Source organism: Loxodonta africana, chromosome 17 (genome assembly GCF_030014295.1).
Source record: "Loxodonta africana isolate mLoxAfr1 chromosome 17, mLoxAfr1.hap2, whole genome shotgun sequence".
NCBI lineage: Eukaryota > Metazoa > Chordata > Mammalia > Proboscidea > Elephantidae > Loxodonta > Loxodonta africana.
The window spans coordinates 73,578,619-73,594,495 of record NC_087358.1 but is presented as its reverse complement, the minus strand read 5'-3'; the positions used below and the strand labels follow the sequence as shown (position 1 = coordinate 73,594,495).

Genomic DNA, 15,877 nt, shown 5'->3' with positions numbered 1-15,877 from the left:
ATGGGGAAAAGACTGTCTTTTTAACAAGTGGTGCTGGCATAACTGGATATCCATCTGCAAAAAAATGAAATAAGACCCATACCTTACTCCATGCACAAAAATGGACCAAAAACCTAATATAAAATCTAAAACGATAAAGAGCATGGACGAAAAAACAGGGACGTTAGGAGCCCTAATACACGGCATAAACAGTATACAAAACATTACTAACAATGCAGAAGAAAAACTAGATAACTGGGAGCTCCTAAAAATCAAACACTTACGCTCATCCAAAGACTTCACCAAAAGAGTAAAAAGACTACCTACAGACTGGGAAAAAGATTTTAGCTGTGACATTTCCGATCAGGGCCTGATCTCCAAAATCTACATGATACTGCAAAAACTCAAATACAAAAAGACAAATAACCCAAATGGGCAAAAGATATGAACAGACACTTCACTAAAGAAGACATTCAGGTAGCTAACAGATATATGAGGAAATGCTCACGATCATTAGCCACTAGAGAAATGCAAATCAAAACTACCATAAGATTCCAGCGTACTCCAACAAGGCTGGCATTAACCCAAAAAACACAAAATGATAAATGTTGGAGAGGTTGTGGATAGCACTTATACACTGCTGGTGGGAATGTAAAATGGTACAATCACTTTGGAAATCAATTTGGCGCTTCCTTAAAAAGCTAGAAAAAGAACTACCATACAATCCAGCAATCCCACTCCTTGGAATATATCCTAGAGAAATAAAAGCCTTTACACGAACAGATACATGCATACCCATGTTCACTGCAGCGCTGTTTACAATAGCAAAAAGATGGATGCAACCAAGGTGCCCATCAATGAATGAACAGATAAAAAAATTATGGTATATTCACACAGTTGAATACTACGCCTCGATAAGGAAAAGTGATGACTCTATGAAACATTTCATAACGGGGAGGCATCTGGAAGGCATTATGCTGAGTGGAATTAGTTGTGAAAGGACAAATATTGTATAAGACCACTATTATAAGAACTCGGGAAATACTTTAAACAGAGAAGAAAATATTCTTTGATGGTTACTAGAGGGGGGAGGGAGTGAGGGAGGAAGAAGAGTATTCACTAATTATATAGTAGATAAAAACTATTTTAGGTGAAGGGAAAGACAACACATAGAACAAGCAAGGTCAGCACAAATGGACGAAGCCAAAAGCAAAGAAGTTACCTGAATAAACTGAACGCCTCGAAGGCCAGCGTAGCAGGGGCAGGGGTTTGGGGACCATCGTTTCAGGGGACATCTAAGTCAATTGGCATAATAAAATCTTTTAAGAAAACATTCTGCATCCCACTCTGGAGAGTGGCATCTGGGGTCTTAAACGCTAGCAAGTGGCCATCTAAGATGCATCAACTGGTCTCAACCCACCTGGAGCAAAGGAGAATGAAGAACACCAAGGACACAAGGTAATCATGAGCACAGGACACAAGGTAATCGTGAGCACAGGAGACAGAAAGAGCCACACAAACCAGGAACTACATTAGCCTGAGACCAGAAGAACCAGATGGTGCCTGGCTACAATCGATGGCTGCCGTGACAGGGAACACAACAGAGAACCCCTGAGGGAGCAGGTGAGCAGTGGGATGCAGATCCCAAATTCTTGTAAAAAGACCAGACTTAATGGTCCGACTGAGACTAGAAGGACTCCGGTGGTCATGGTCCCCAGACCTTCTGTTAGCCCAAGGCAGAAACCATTCCCAAAGCCAACTCTTCAGACAGAGATTGGACTGGACAAAGGGATAGAAAAAGACGCTGGTGAAGAATTAGCCTCTTGGATCAAGTAGACACTTGAGACTATGTTGACATCTCCTATCTGGAGGGGAGATGAGGCAGGATTAGAGGCTGTTATGCTAATGAGGCAGGACACAATTTACAGGATTAGGTTGCATCTTGAGTCAATCTCTTTTGACATAAAAAGGAGAGAAAGGAGGAGAGAGCCTCACACCACCAAGAAAGAAGAGCCAGGAGCAGAGCATATCATTTGGACCCCAGTTGCCTGTGCTGAGAACCTCCTAGATTCAGGACAGAGGGGGTCAGAAGCTGGCGGAATGGACATGAAAAGAGAGAGTGGAGGGAAGGACCAAGCTGTGACATTAGGGGGAGAGCAAGTGGGAGTATATAGCAAGGTGTATATAAATTTTTATATGAGAGACTGACTTGACTTGAAAACTTTCACTTAAAGCACCATAAAGATTAAAAAAAAAAACTAGATAGCTGGTGATACAATATTAAGTGGGGGCAAGAATATAAAATTGCATGAACACAACCGTATTTTTGAAAACTGCATTCAAAAAATTGCTATAAAAGGTACCACATAAAACATTTAACAGTCATCATGTAAAGAGGTTTAAGAGTCATTCTTTACGTGGGGCAGGCCAGGGAGGTGTAGGTACCTGAGTTCTACTGTATTTTCATCTTCTAGAAAAATAAAACTGCATAGAGAGAAAAAGAGGGTACAAATCTTCAATAACCTCTCTAAAGCACTGTATTTCAAACTGTTGTCTGTAACCTATTAGTAGGTCACGAAATTAATTTAATGAGTCACAATCAGGATTTTATAAAAGCTACAGCAGAACAGAAAATATTAGCATGCACATCACATAATAAAGACATCATTTTAGAAAACTTTTCTTTCAGTTATATACGTGGGGACGTGGGAAAGTATGTGAGTCTTAGAAAGCAATGTCAAATACATCTCTCACTATAATTTGTGGTTAAAAAAAAAAGTTTCAAAAACACCAGAGAACCCAGACTCTGATCTAGGCGCCAGCAAACCACCAGGAGCAAAACTTCGGTATTTGAAACCAAAGGACTCATCCAGGAGTAGGAACGTGGTGAATCTAGTTTACCAATAAAAACAAATACCTCTGAAAATTTCTCCAGAAACAAGGAGCCACTGCCATCCAAAGGCTCCAGAAAGCATCACTTCCCACCTGTGTCACCAAGTGCTGACAGCAGGGCACAAGCAGGCAGCCCCTCCCCCACTGTGCTCTTTCCCCTAAGGAAGGCTCTAGGATGATCAGGTTGAAGACTTTGCACTTACCTGGACAGCTACTACACTGTGTGGGCACACCAATGCCAGAGCCCCAGCTAGAAAATCCACCCCCTCATCTGCTGGAGCTGAGTGCTGAAAGGCCCGGGAGATGGCCAAGACCAATCAATGCAGGAAAGAGCTTAGATCCACCCCCAACCCCTCATAAAAGCACACACACAAGAGCACAAGGCAGCCCTCCCTGCCGAGAGACAGACAGACTTATCTTTTTTTTTTTCAGTCTTATTTATTATTTCTTATACTTCTAAATTAATTTTTACTAATGACTAAATGAAATGTTTCAATAAGGAGACCCCTGTCCTTTAAAAAAAAAAAAAGAAGAAGAGTTAAGAGTGTTTGCTGAAGTTGCACAAGGGAAGTTATTTTTCCTGTGTAAGGAAATTTCTTGGTTAATTGTGGCACTCTCCTTGGGAGACCTATTCATATGGAAATAAATAAGTATTGTCTCCTGATATGGACTGAATTGTACCCCCCCCCCAACTGTGTGTCAACTTGGCTAGGCCATGATTCCCAGTACTGTGTGGTTGTCCTCCATTCTGCGATCTGATGGAATTAGTCTGTGTGTTGTAAACCCTAACTTCTATGACGTTAATGAGGCAGGATTAGAGGCCATTATGCTAATGAGGCAGGACACAATTTACAAGATTAGGTTGCATCTTGAGTCAATCTCTTTTGACTTATAAACAGAGAAAGGAGGAGAGAGGAGAGGGCCTCACACCACCAAGAAAGAAGAGCCAGGAGCAGAGCACATCATTTGGACCCCAGGTGCCTGTGCTGAGAACCTCCTAGATTCAGGGGAAGACTAATGTCATGACACATCGAGATCTCCAAGGAATACCGGGCCCATAGGTGTGGAAAGGAGACAGGGACCTTCCTCCAGGGCCAACAGAGACAGCAAAACTTCCTCTAGAGCTGGCACCCTGAGTTCAGACTTCTAGCCTCCTAAACTGCTAGAGAATGGATTTCTGCTTGTTGAAGCCATTTACTTGTGGTATTTCTGTTACAGCAGCACTGGATAACTAAAACACTTCCTTTTTTATTCTTTCTATTATGGAAACCCTATAGGGCACTTCTACTCTGTCCATTAGGGTCTCTATGAGTCAGAATTGACAGGTTTAGTTTGATTTTTACTATGGTACCAAAAGGTCAGCAGTTCGACTCCACCAGCTGCTCCTCAGAAACCCTATGGGGCAGTTCTACTGTATCCTATAGGGTTGCTATGAGTTGCAATCAGCTCGACAGCAACAGGTTTGGTTTTGGTTATTTATGGTACTGAAGAGCTTGGCTTGATGGCCATTTTCTTTTCAGGGAGTCATAAGCTGTAACGTAATTTAGCTTTCTCAGTGGCGCTGAGCTGATTTCGACTCACAGCGACCCTACAAGACAGAGCAGAACTGCCCCATAGGGTTTCCAAGGCTGTAAACTGTCATGGGAGCGGACTGCCATATCTTTCTCCCATGGAGTGGCTGGTGGGTTTGAACCAGCGACCTTTCAGTTAGCAATTGAGCACTTAACCACTGCTCCACCAGGTTAGTGTTACGTATATCAACAGAGCACTACTTGAAGTAAGTATTCAATCATAATTAACACATGTTGATTTCTAAATGCCACTAATTGTTTTAATTTCCCAAAATTTATTTGTTTTTTAATTTTTATTTTTTAATTGCATCGGGGTGATTCTCAACAAATAGAAAAGTGTTTCCATTTCTCAAAGCTAAATGCAAAGTGAAAACAGCCAAGGAAAGATAGTGTTAAGTCAAAAATAGTATTTCCTTTTAAAAAGTTTTGATTTTGTTTATTTGGAAAAGATCAGCTCTAAAGTCCCTTCGGATTTTACAGTCTGAGAATCACTTGTTTCAGCAAGTCAGAATTGCCACGCTCACATTTTCCATCGTGTTGCAACATCCGGATGAATGCGCCCTGATAAAGAGCTCTGAGGCTGGCCAAAATATGGTCTAACTGCTTAAATTAAATAGGAAATTCAGAACCATCAGGCCCTTGGAGGCACTTCAAACTAAGCCTCCTTTAGTGAATCTCCCTGGAACAAGCTTTCCCGTAGTGATCTTCTCTTAAAAAGTCCATCTGTATTCTGTCTCTGAGAGACACAGACGCAGACTAGTTCCAGACAGATTACTGGCACAAACACTGTCTCATATTCTGAATTTAGTGTAAAGGTCTAATTTTCAACAATCATATGGGGCAAATTCTCCCTTTGGGGCCTTGAAGCCAACAATTATTACCGCTAAGTGATGGGTCTCAAGTGCATAGTTTCAAGTTTATTAATTTTATGCCATTAAATAGATATTTGACAAGCTCAAAAATTAGCTTAGATGGGGTCTATAATTTTGCTGATTTGAGACCTCATACCATCTCTTTGAGAAGTCTTCAACTTTCACAACTATGCTTGCACAATGCGAAAACTTCATCTTGCATTAAAAAATAGTTTTTTGATACAGTTGTTTTAAGATACATGGTACATAAAACTCCATCCGAGGCTCAACTGAACTGAGCCAAAGTCTAATTATTAGTGGAACTAATGGTTGAAGCAGAGTGCTGAGACAGTGCAATTTTATAATGGGAAGAATCGGTGGTAAATGAAATAACAAAATGAGGACTGATAAAATGGAGTCAGATTTTTTTAACACATCTTTTCAAGAAATAGTCAAGTAGTCATGGCCACTTAGAGTTGGGGGGAAAAAAGGCCTTACAGATTTAATTTAAAAAAAAAAAAAGAAAGAAAGAAATCCAACCCCTCCTTTCTCCTATCTTCTGCTTCCACCCCACCCACCCCCCCCCCCCATCCTATGCTGGGTAGTTATCTTGGCATAAAGCATCTCTCTGATTCTACCTAAATACCTTTGCTGGTAAAATAAATAAAAATATGGAAACTAAAAATGTCCTGAGGTCTGTTCCATTTTAAGCAGATGATCGATCTGTTTATCTCATTTATTCAACAAGCTGATACTGCATTATCTCCTGCGTGCTAAGTACTGGGGATCAGATCTCCTTCTACTGAGATAAAAATCTGCCCCCCTTTTAGGCACAGCAGAGGTTTTGCCCTCAGGGCTTACAGAGAACACAACCAACTATGTTGCATAAATTGGTCCTTTATAAAGTCAGAGTGTAAGAAGGTGGTCCCTCACATCACCCTCCTCCATGAATCTCAAATTCTTTCCTTCACTCTCCATGAATCTCAAATTCTTTCTTTCACTCAGAGGTTTCGGGAACTTTTCCTATCATGCTATTTCCCTGGAGACACTAATTTTCCAGATTTCTCAAAGTGTGGCACTCAGAGTTGAACACAGTAATCACTGAACACTTCAGAGACAATTACCTGCTTCCCTGCTCTGCACACCACTCAAATTCAATCAGTTTTTCTGGGCAACTACATTACTGTACTGACTCATAGTCAGGTTAGTATCAAATAATCAACTCTGAAGTCTTTTTGATAGGCTGTTACAAAGCTCTATCTCCTCCATTCTGGACAAAGGCAGCTGGATTTCAGGCTTAAAGGCAGGATTTTACACATACTGTCTGGGTCTAGTAGCTCAGGCTTATGGCTTCAGCCTGTTAGATTCTGATTCTCACTTCCACTAAACAGACAGCTTTGTGTAACCAATGTTTTCACCCAAGTCTTAAAAGTACCGTGTTATAATCCAGAGCACTGGCGACTTCAGACTGCTGAAATCACAAGTTTAGAAATTTAACAGACTAATTTTAAATGATTCAGCGTCTTTTTTCAAATTCTAATTCTGGCAGGCATTAGAAGTCATTCACAAATATACCCGTTTTCCCTCTGGAGGATCACACTCCCCCTCCCCCCTCGCCCCCTCCCCCCTCGCCCCCCTCCCCCCTCACCCCCTCCCCCCTCCTTCCCCTTCCCCCCACCCCACTAAGCACAGCCACATAATTTGCTTTGGCCAATGAAATGCCAGCTAAGGTGACGTGTTACTTCTGGTAGAAGCCTGTAAGGGCAAGTGTGCAACTTGTCATTTGTCAACTGCCTGCACTATCCAGTTGGCAGTCACTAGCCACATGTGGCTATTTAAATGTAAATTAAATAAAATTTGAAAATTTAGTTCTTCGGTCACCCTGTGGTTGTTGCTGAGTGAGTTCGAGTTGATTCCGACTCATGGCGCCCCCATGTGATAGAGCACAACTGCCATATAGGGTTTTCTTGGCAGTAATCTTCATGGAAGCAGGTTGCCACGTCTTTCTCCTGAGGAGCTGCCGGGGGGGCGGGGTTCAAACCACCAGCCTTTGATGAGCAGCCGAGCGCTTAACCATCTCCACCACCAGTGCTCTACTTTCAATTGCTACATGTGCTAGTGGCTACCACACTGGGTAGCACAGATACAGAACATTTCCATCATCACAGGAAGTTGCATTATGTTTAATGCACTGGTCCAGGCAATCGTGACGGCATGTGTTTAGAGTGTCCATCAGCCTAGATCCCAGAGCAACTGATGAGCAAAGTCCCCCTACCAACCTAAGTTGGACATACACTAAAAACAAAAAATAAACTTATGTTCCATCAAACCACTGAGATTTGGGGGGTGTTCATGCTCACAGGTGTACTGGGTCGAACAGTGTCCCCCCAAATCACGTCCTTCTGGAACCTTAGAATGCACAACCTGATTTGGAAATAGGGCCACTGTAGATGTAATCAGCTAAGCTGAGGTCATACTGGAGCAGTGTGGGCCCTTAATGAATATGACTGGTGTCCTCGTAAGAAGAGAAGCAACACAGAGACATAGCGGGAGGACTGGAGTAGTGCTGTCACAAGCCAAGCAACGCCTGGGACTACCAGAAGCTGGAAGAGGCAAGAAAATATCTTCCCTTAGAGGCTTCAGAGGGACATGGCCCGGCAAACACCTTGATTTTGGACTTGCTTTTCTCTCCGAAACTGTGAGAGAATACTTTTCTGTGGTTTTAAGCCGTCCGAGTTGGTGGCACTTTGCTCCAGCAGCCCCTGGAAACTAACACGACAGAACAATCAGCACGTCCTGACTGCTCACGAAACATCCTTACGTTCGCTTGGTTTCACTTTTCCCATACACATGACCACTGCCTCAGTTTAAGCAATTTATTCATTTAACTAACATTTATTGAGTACTTACTACACGCCAGGCAACTTCTAGGCACTGGACATACAGATGGGAACTAGACAAAGTCCATGCCTTCAAGGGGCCTGTGTTCTTGTAGCGGAGGCATTCAGTAAAGTAAACAAATACCATTTCAGGTAGTGACAAATGCTATGAAGAAAACAAGGCAAGGCAAGAGGAAGGGAGTCAGGAAACATCTCTCTTAGGAGGTGTCAGTCCGGAAGGAATGAGCTGTGCCAGTACCTAATGAAAGAGCATTAAGGCACAAGGAACAGGCTTTGGAGCTAAAATGAGCTCAGTATATTTGAGCAAGAAGGCCAGTGTGGCTGGAGTGGAGCAAACCCAGTGAAATCACCTCCTGTCTGGGTTATTACTACAACAGGCACTTTGCTTTTCTTGCCACTTCCCATCTCTCCTCACATTGCAATCTATCCCCTGCACCAATACCAAGAGTCTCCACTGAAAACTGCAATCTCATCATGCCACGATCCTCACCCTCCAGATCCTCCTACCTTTCCAGCCTCATTCCTAGCACCTCTATCCCACCACCACTCCGAGCTGAAAGAGACCTGGGTTCTAACCTCAGCACTGACATGTACTAGCCATATGACCACAATAAAACTACTCTGACCATCAGTTTTCTCATCTGTAAGATATAAATAACACCCCCGTCTCACATGGTAATTGTGAGGACCGATTTATGGTACACAAAGCACTAGCACATGACCTGATACTTGGAGATTTTTATTTGACTTTTTACAAATTAACTTTCATAACAGCACTTTGAGATAAGGACAACTCTCACCCTCATTTTTAAGATGAGCACACTAAGGTGCGAAGACATTAGACTGCCTAAAGTCACACGGCTAGTAAGTGTCTGTCTTCGTTATCTAGTGCTGCTGTAACAGAAATACCACAAGTGGATGGCTTTAACAAACAAAAACTTATTCTCTCATAGTCTAGGAGGCTAGAATTCTGAATTCAGGGTACCAGCTCCAGGCGAAGGCTTTCTATCTTTGTGCTGGCTCTGGGAGAAGGTCGTTGTCATCAATCTTCCCTGGTGAAGGAGCTTCTCAGCACAGGGGCCCTGGGTCCAAATGACATGCTATTCTGCTGGCTCTTGTTCCTTGGTGGTATGAGGTCCCTCTGTCTCTCTGCTTGCTTCTCTCTTTTACATCTCAAAAGAGACTGACTTAAAACACAACCTCATCTTGTAGACTAAGTCCTGTCTCATTAACATAACCGCCTCTAATCTTGCCTCATTAATATCATAGAGGTAAGATTTACAAAACACAGCAAAATCACAACAGATGGACAATCATACCACATTGGGAATCATGGCCTAGCCAAGTTTACACACATTTTTAGGGGCTACAACTCAATCCATAACATTCCATCCTTTGATCCCCAAAAGTTCATGTCCTTGCTATGTGTAAAAAACATTCACTGCATTTCATAGCAAAAGTCTTAAATCAGCTCCAAGTCCAAAATCTTATCTTCTGCAAAATTCCTCTTCATCTGTGAAATTTAGAATACAAATTACCTGCTTCCAAAGTACAATGGTGGAACAGCCACAAGCTAGGCATTTCCATTACACATGAGAGAACTTGGAGGCAAAGAAGGAATAACAGGCACCAAACAAGTCAGCAGAACATTAGCCCTCAAAGCTTGAAAACAATCCTCTGTTCTCTGAGACCACTTACACAATGGCCCTGCCCTCCAGACTCTAGACATTGGCTACACTCTCCAGATTCTGAGTGGAGGTCCCTTCTCCCTGGGCTTCAGCTCCTCCTTTCAGGCCCACTAAAATGGGCAACTCTGCTCCCTTGGCTTTGGGCAGCCCCGTTCTCCTATTCCATTTGTGTGGCGAGGCGACTCCACCCTCTGACACCCCTGAAGTCGTGGCCCTACCCTTTTGAGACTGAGGCAGCTCTGCTTCCTGCATTCCTTGTCTCCCCAGCTTCTGCTTTCTGGTTCCTTGTCCTCTAGGCTCCTGTGGCCTCTCTGCCTATATCTGCCCTCCTGGGGCAAGTGTCCAAAGCTCTTTATGTCCACCAATGATAAGTGCCTGGAGGCACCCCACTCAACCCAAAAACTTCAGCCAGAAGGCACTCGGCTCTTTTGCCCCAGGGGTTGGCAAGCCTAGCTCCACCAATAAGTGCCTAGAGACACCCCACTCTGCCAGGAGGCCTCCTGCACAAAGTTACTCAGCTCTCTTGTTCCTTCCGTGGATTGGCCCCAGCTCTGTCTTGTCCTGGTCTCCTGGTTCTGCTGCTGCTTCTCACCATCTGCACCATATGCAGTGTAACAGCTCTTCTCACGTCCTTCGAAGTCTTCACCAGAACTATCTGACAGCCACAATTCCACCAACGGTCTCTTCAAGGCAATCTAGGCATTTACTACTAGGCACTTTAAAACTCTTCCAGCCTCTATCCAACCACAGCTTCAAAACTGCTTCTACATTTTGGGTATTTGTTACAGCAGCATCCTACTCCTGGTACCAAATTTTGTCTTAGTTATCTAGTACTGCTATAACAGAAATACCACAAGTAGACGGCTTTAACAAAGAGAAACTTATTCTCTCACAATCTAGGAGGCTAGAAGTCTGAATTCAGGGTGCCAACTCCAGGGGAAGGCTTTCTCTCTATGTCATCTCTGGGAGAAGATCCTCGTCATCAATCTTCCCCAGTTGAGGAGCTTCTCAGTGCAGAGACCCTGGGTCCAAAGGACACACTATTCTCCTGGTTCTTGTCCTTGGTAGTATGAGGTTCTTCTCTCTTTGCTTGCTTCTCTCTTTTATATCTCAAAAGAGACTGACTTAAAACACAACCCAATCTTATAGATTGAGTCCTGCCTCATCCTGCCTCATTAACATCACAGAAGTAGGATTTACAACACACAGGAAAATCATATCAGATGACAGAATAGTAGACAATCACACCATACTGGGGATCACGGCCTCGCCAAGTTTACACACATTTTGGGGGGATACAATTCAATCCATAACAATGACAAAGTTGAGTTTTGAACCCAAGCCAACTGGCTCCAGAGCCCATACTCTTAGCCAGCCCATTATGGTGCTCCTCAATGAATTCAAGTTTTCTTTCCGCCTCTATCTAGAAGAACTTTTCCTCTTCCCTGGCTTCTTCACATGAACTCCTACTCATCCTGCAAGATCCATCTGGAGAACTCCTTGGTCTTCTTCTGTAACTACCACCAGCAGAGCTTTTCAGCAATCCCAAACGAGGCTGCTTGTACCTGTTTTAAGCACAGCGTAGTGACTCCTGGTGAAGGAACAATGACCTATAACTCCCTAACAGTAACTACCTAGAGTTTCTAAAACTCTCACTATGAATGCTAAGATTGCTGACTTAAGACATGCATAGAAAAGAGCTTACAAAGGTATGGATGGGGCTGGGTCTTACCTGGAGATAGGTACCTCCTGGCCTTCATCACTTGGAGAAGAAGCTACCACTGTACAAAGGAGCCCCAGGTAAGGCACAGATTAGTCTTCACCAAGATAAAGCTGAGATAACTTGGAGGGAGAGTCTAGGAAAACAATGGTAAATATCCCTCTACTCAGAAAACACAGTCCAGAAGCTGGGAAATGAGGATCCCAAAGTATTAAAGGTGGGCAAATTCTTTGGGGCTGGCACCTGGCTATAACCACAGCAAAGATAAGACTCAGACAATGCCTGTGAGCTGTAAAAATAAGCTGTTAATATGGCAGCATCAGGAAACTATACTTGCAAGTTAGATTGTTTTTACAACTTATATTCCCTTATAAATCTTCCCCTGGTATCAGGCAAAGTTACAGTTTGTCTTAAGTGCGCTAAGATGAACTGAGGGCAAGGGTTTTCGTCACTCTTGGCCCTGAAGATTAGAGTATCATCAGCTCACTACCTAGGGCAGCCTAAGGGTAAAAATGGTAATCTAAGTGGAAGAATCCTCCAAAAAAAGGTAAAATTTAGGGGAAAATAAAGGCCGTGCAATCCAGCCACTGCTCCCCAAGTGAAAATTCTCTTCTCAGTACTAACTCTCAGAGTTTATGGTTTGTTTCATAAAACTGTAGTCTTCTAAAACTTCCCCCGCTGAATTGTGAGCATCTGGAGAACAAGGACCTTGTCATTTTGGTCAATGTTGTATGCACATGTGCCTGCAACATACTAGGAACTCAAATATTTGTCGATCAAATGAAGCAACGCATAGACTTTTAGAGTTTTAAGGCACTTTTAAAGGCTCCCAATTCAATAATTTTCCCACAAGTGTGCATTTGTCCACAGAAGGCTTTCACAGGCTCTCAGAAAACTCATTCAGCAAGCGTCAGTTAAACGCCCACAGTAGTCAAAATGCTGTGCTTTCAGAAGCAACTACGACAAAAAATAGATGAATCCCTGATAGAGCGGATGTTCACTGAGGGTCTGCTGTGTGTCAGGCACTACGGAGACCCTGAAGACACTACAATGGATAAGACAGACACCGCCCCGATAGGTAACTAACGGAAAGGATAGATGGACATAAAGTATCTGTAATACTGTTTAAAATAGAAAACGTTAAAGAGTTTTCAAAAGTGTACACAAAGGGCTATAGGGATGAGAGGTCAAAAGGTAATCCAGAGTTTCCTAAGAACTTATGGGATACTATCATTCAGGAACGGACATTATTTGTGGTTTAACCTTATAGGTCAAGGATGAAGATAACCAATTGCTAGCAGGAGCAGTTAATGGTAATGGCTTTGCAGATTTTAATGAAATCAATATTCTATCTTTAGCATTATGTCAAGTTGCATTGACAATGGATTCTGAAAAGCAAGAATACTAATCAATTCTCTTTTATTGAAAACCGTAACAGAAAATGAGCTCTAAATAACAAAGTTATCTTCACATTTGAGTATATGGCCACAAAAACACAAACTTGTTGAGATGGTAGTAACAAAGCACACGTAAAGAACTGTTGTCGTCATTAGTTGCTGTCGAGTCACTTCCAACTCATGGCAACCCCGTATGTGCAGAGAAGAACTGCTCCATAGGATTTTCAAGGCTATGATCTTTCGGAAGTAGATTCTAAGGTGTCTCTGTGTGAGTTCGAACTGCCAACTTTTCTGCTAAAGATAGTTGAGCACTTAAGTATCTGTACTACCCAGGCACTCCATATAAACAACAGTAACTCTGTATAATAAAATAATTTCTATTCTTCATATCGTTAACTAGGAAAATGAAAATTAAGCTCCAAAATAGCTAAGCACTGCATTCGTCTTACAATCAAATGAAATTTATCCATCAGTTCTTTCACGTACGCCACTTCAGCATCTCCAAATACTTTGACATAAACGCTACTAAGGCTATTTTCTTCCAGGTAAACACACCAGAATGGGAATCAGGAGACAGGAGCTAAGGCTGGCTCCACCAACTACAAGAATTTGGACAGTTAACAAGCTCTCTGGCCAAAACTTCCTTCTCTGTAAAATCAAGGACTGTTAGAGCAAATAACTTCTAGTACTCCTTTCCATTCAAAGAAAAAACCTATGAATACCTACCTCTACTCCCAAACCATCAACCAAAGCAAAAGGTTTCGAAAGTAATATAAAAGCAGCTTAGGTTTAACCACTTTTTTCTTTCCTGATGTGAGTCGATGAACGTATGAATCTCCTACTGCAGTTAGGTTGAGCAGTTTCATCCCCAGTAGCCACAGACTGGCAAAGAGATGCCAACAATACATTCCTTTAAAAACCATTTTATAACAAAGAATTTCTAGGTCCAGAAGTAGTCCTTGTAACAGGATTTTGCCTAATCGAAAAATTAAACTCATATTAGACTTTTTTATGAATTTCAAAAGGTTCCTATATCTGTGTATTCAATTTCAGTAACGAATTTCTTCTGTTCATTCCAGACTGCTTGCCACTGGTGTATGTTTACAATGTTTGCCACTGGATTCTGCACAGGAAATGAATCAAGCACTATTTGGTCATTTGTATCAAGAGTGATGTAGACAAGAATATGTCATTAATATACTCACTCAAGTAATAATGATGAACCTAAAATTTAACAGGTAAATTTTTTGAGGCCACACTGTATGCAAAGTAATAAAATGGCTATAGAGGCGGTAATGTACACTTAGTTGCTTTACCTTTGAAACTTTAGAAGTCACACAGAAATAATCTCCACCTTAGCAAAGTCTGAACTTAAATTACAAAAACTTAACTATTCAACTATGTTTTAGGGTAAAGGCCCCTTCGCAAGTACTTCTAGTGTTACATTTTTTAGAACGCTGGTAGATAAATTACCATAATTGCTTCATTCAAGCAGCATTCTCCTCTGGAAAAAATCAGCATCATAAACTGAAGCCAAAATATCATTGTCTGAACAAGGGAGAATACTGAAGGAGAACAACTAGCTCCACTTCTGCAAATTAAGCAAAATAGAGTAAAAAGAAAGGAAAGAAGCAAAGGGAAGGAACTCAAGAGCTATTTGCAGTATTGGTTCCTTGCGGGTTCTACGAGCTTTCCCCTGAGCACGAAAAGATTAAGAAAGGAGAGAAGGCACCACGTAAAAGCCAAAGTTACTCTTCCTAAGTTGTAATATTCACTGAATTCAGAGTAGGCTGTTCGGGAGAGCGGGATTCGCTGAGAATGTCTGAGACAAGGGAGTGGCATTTGCTTTCTCAGTCTGGAACCCTAAGAACTGTACCCGAGGAAAAAAACACCCCAAAAACCCTCAGTTATCTCGCAGAGATGGCTCGGAGCATCCTCTCCGCGCACACACCTGCAGGCCCGGGCGGCCCCTCGTTCTGCCCCCTCGCGTCCTCAGGGCAGGACCAAGGTCCGGTGGCCGGCGCACCGCTAGCCTAAGGGCCACTTGGGCCCCGCAGGAGCCACCCGGCTCCGGGCGAGGCCTGAGCGCACGCCGCTGGCCGGGCTCCGCTTCCCCGAGTCCCGCAGCGGCGGTGGCGCGAGCTGGAGACCGACGCCACCGGGACGCGCATTGTAATACAACTTGGGGGAGCACGTCTACAGTCGCGCGGACGCGGAGGCAGAGCCCCGGCGCGGAGCTCGGGGACCGCCGTTCCGTCCCGCCCCTCCTCGCGGCACAGGGGCAGCGGTCCGTACCTGTCCTCCGAGACGCTGATGACGCCCTCCTCCTTGGGCACGATCACGGCCATATTCACCACCTCCTGGGACCCCTCGACCCGCTGCAGCAGGATCGGCTTGCGGGTCTGCGCCTTGGGCTGGATCTCCGCCGCCATCGGAGAGGGGTCGCGGCGGGGCCGGGCTGAAGAGACCGCTCGGGCACGAGCACAGGCTCTGGTTGGCCGGAGCGGGACGCCGGGGACCGGCGGTCATAGCCTGGCCGCCGCTCCCGGGAACGACTCAGCGCTCCCGGCTTCGGGCACCGAAACCGCCACCGCCGGAGAGACGACCCGGGAGCCACCGCCAGAGGAGGGGCGGAGAGGGGGCGGGGCCAGCAGGGGGCGGGGCCTGCCGCAAGAGGTGGCCGCTGGTGGGCGCGAGGGCGGCTTCACTTCCGGGAGGGTGCTGGAGAGGGAGGGAAACCGAGGGAGGCGGGGTTCTGGCGGCCCAATGCGCTTGCGTCAGCAAACTGGCCCACTTCCGTCCCGCCCCTCCGCAACTCCCGAAGGCATGCGGAACAGCTGTTAGGACGCATGCGTCTTCCGTTCCCCTCAATATCCTCG

General features: G+C 44.1%; 1 protein-coding gene across 9 annotated transcripts in view; it reads right to left on the bottom strand.

Annotated features, from left to right (window-relative positions):
- The window catches only part of WDFY2 (WD repeat and FYVE domain containing 2), a 297,542-nt gene extending 281,939 nt beyond the window's left edge, over window positions 1-15,603 (bottom strand). For all 9 annotated transcript variants that reach the window (XR_010318214.1, XR_002786422.2, XR_010318215.1 and 6 more), the window contains exon 1: window positions 15,294-15,603. Coding sequence is in view for 1 of the 9 variants with exons in the window: in XM_003412629.4 (XP_003412677.1) it covers window positions 15,294-15,430 (137 nt within the window). In the remaining 8 variants the exon portion in view is untranslated. The remainder of the gene's footprint in view (window positions 1-15,293) is intronic.
- Window positions 15,604-15,877: the final 274 nt, after the last annotated feature.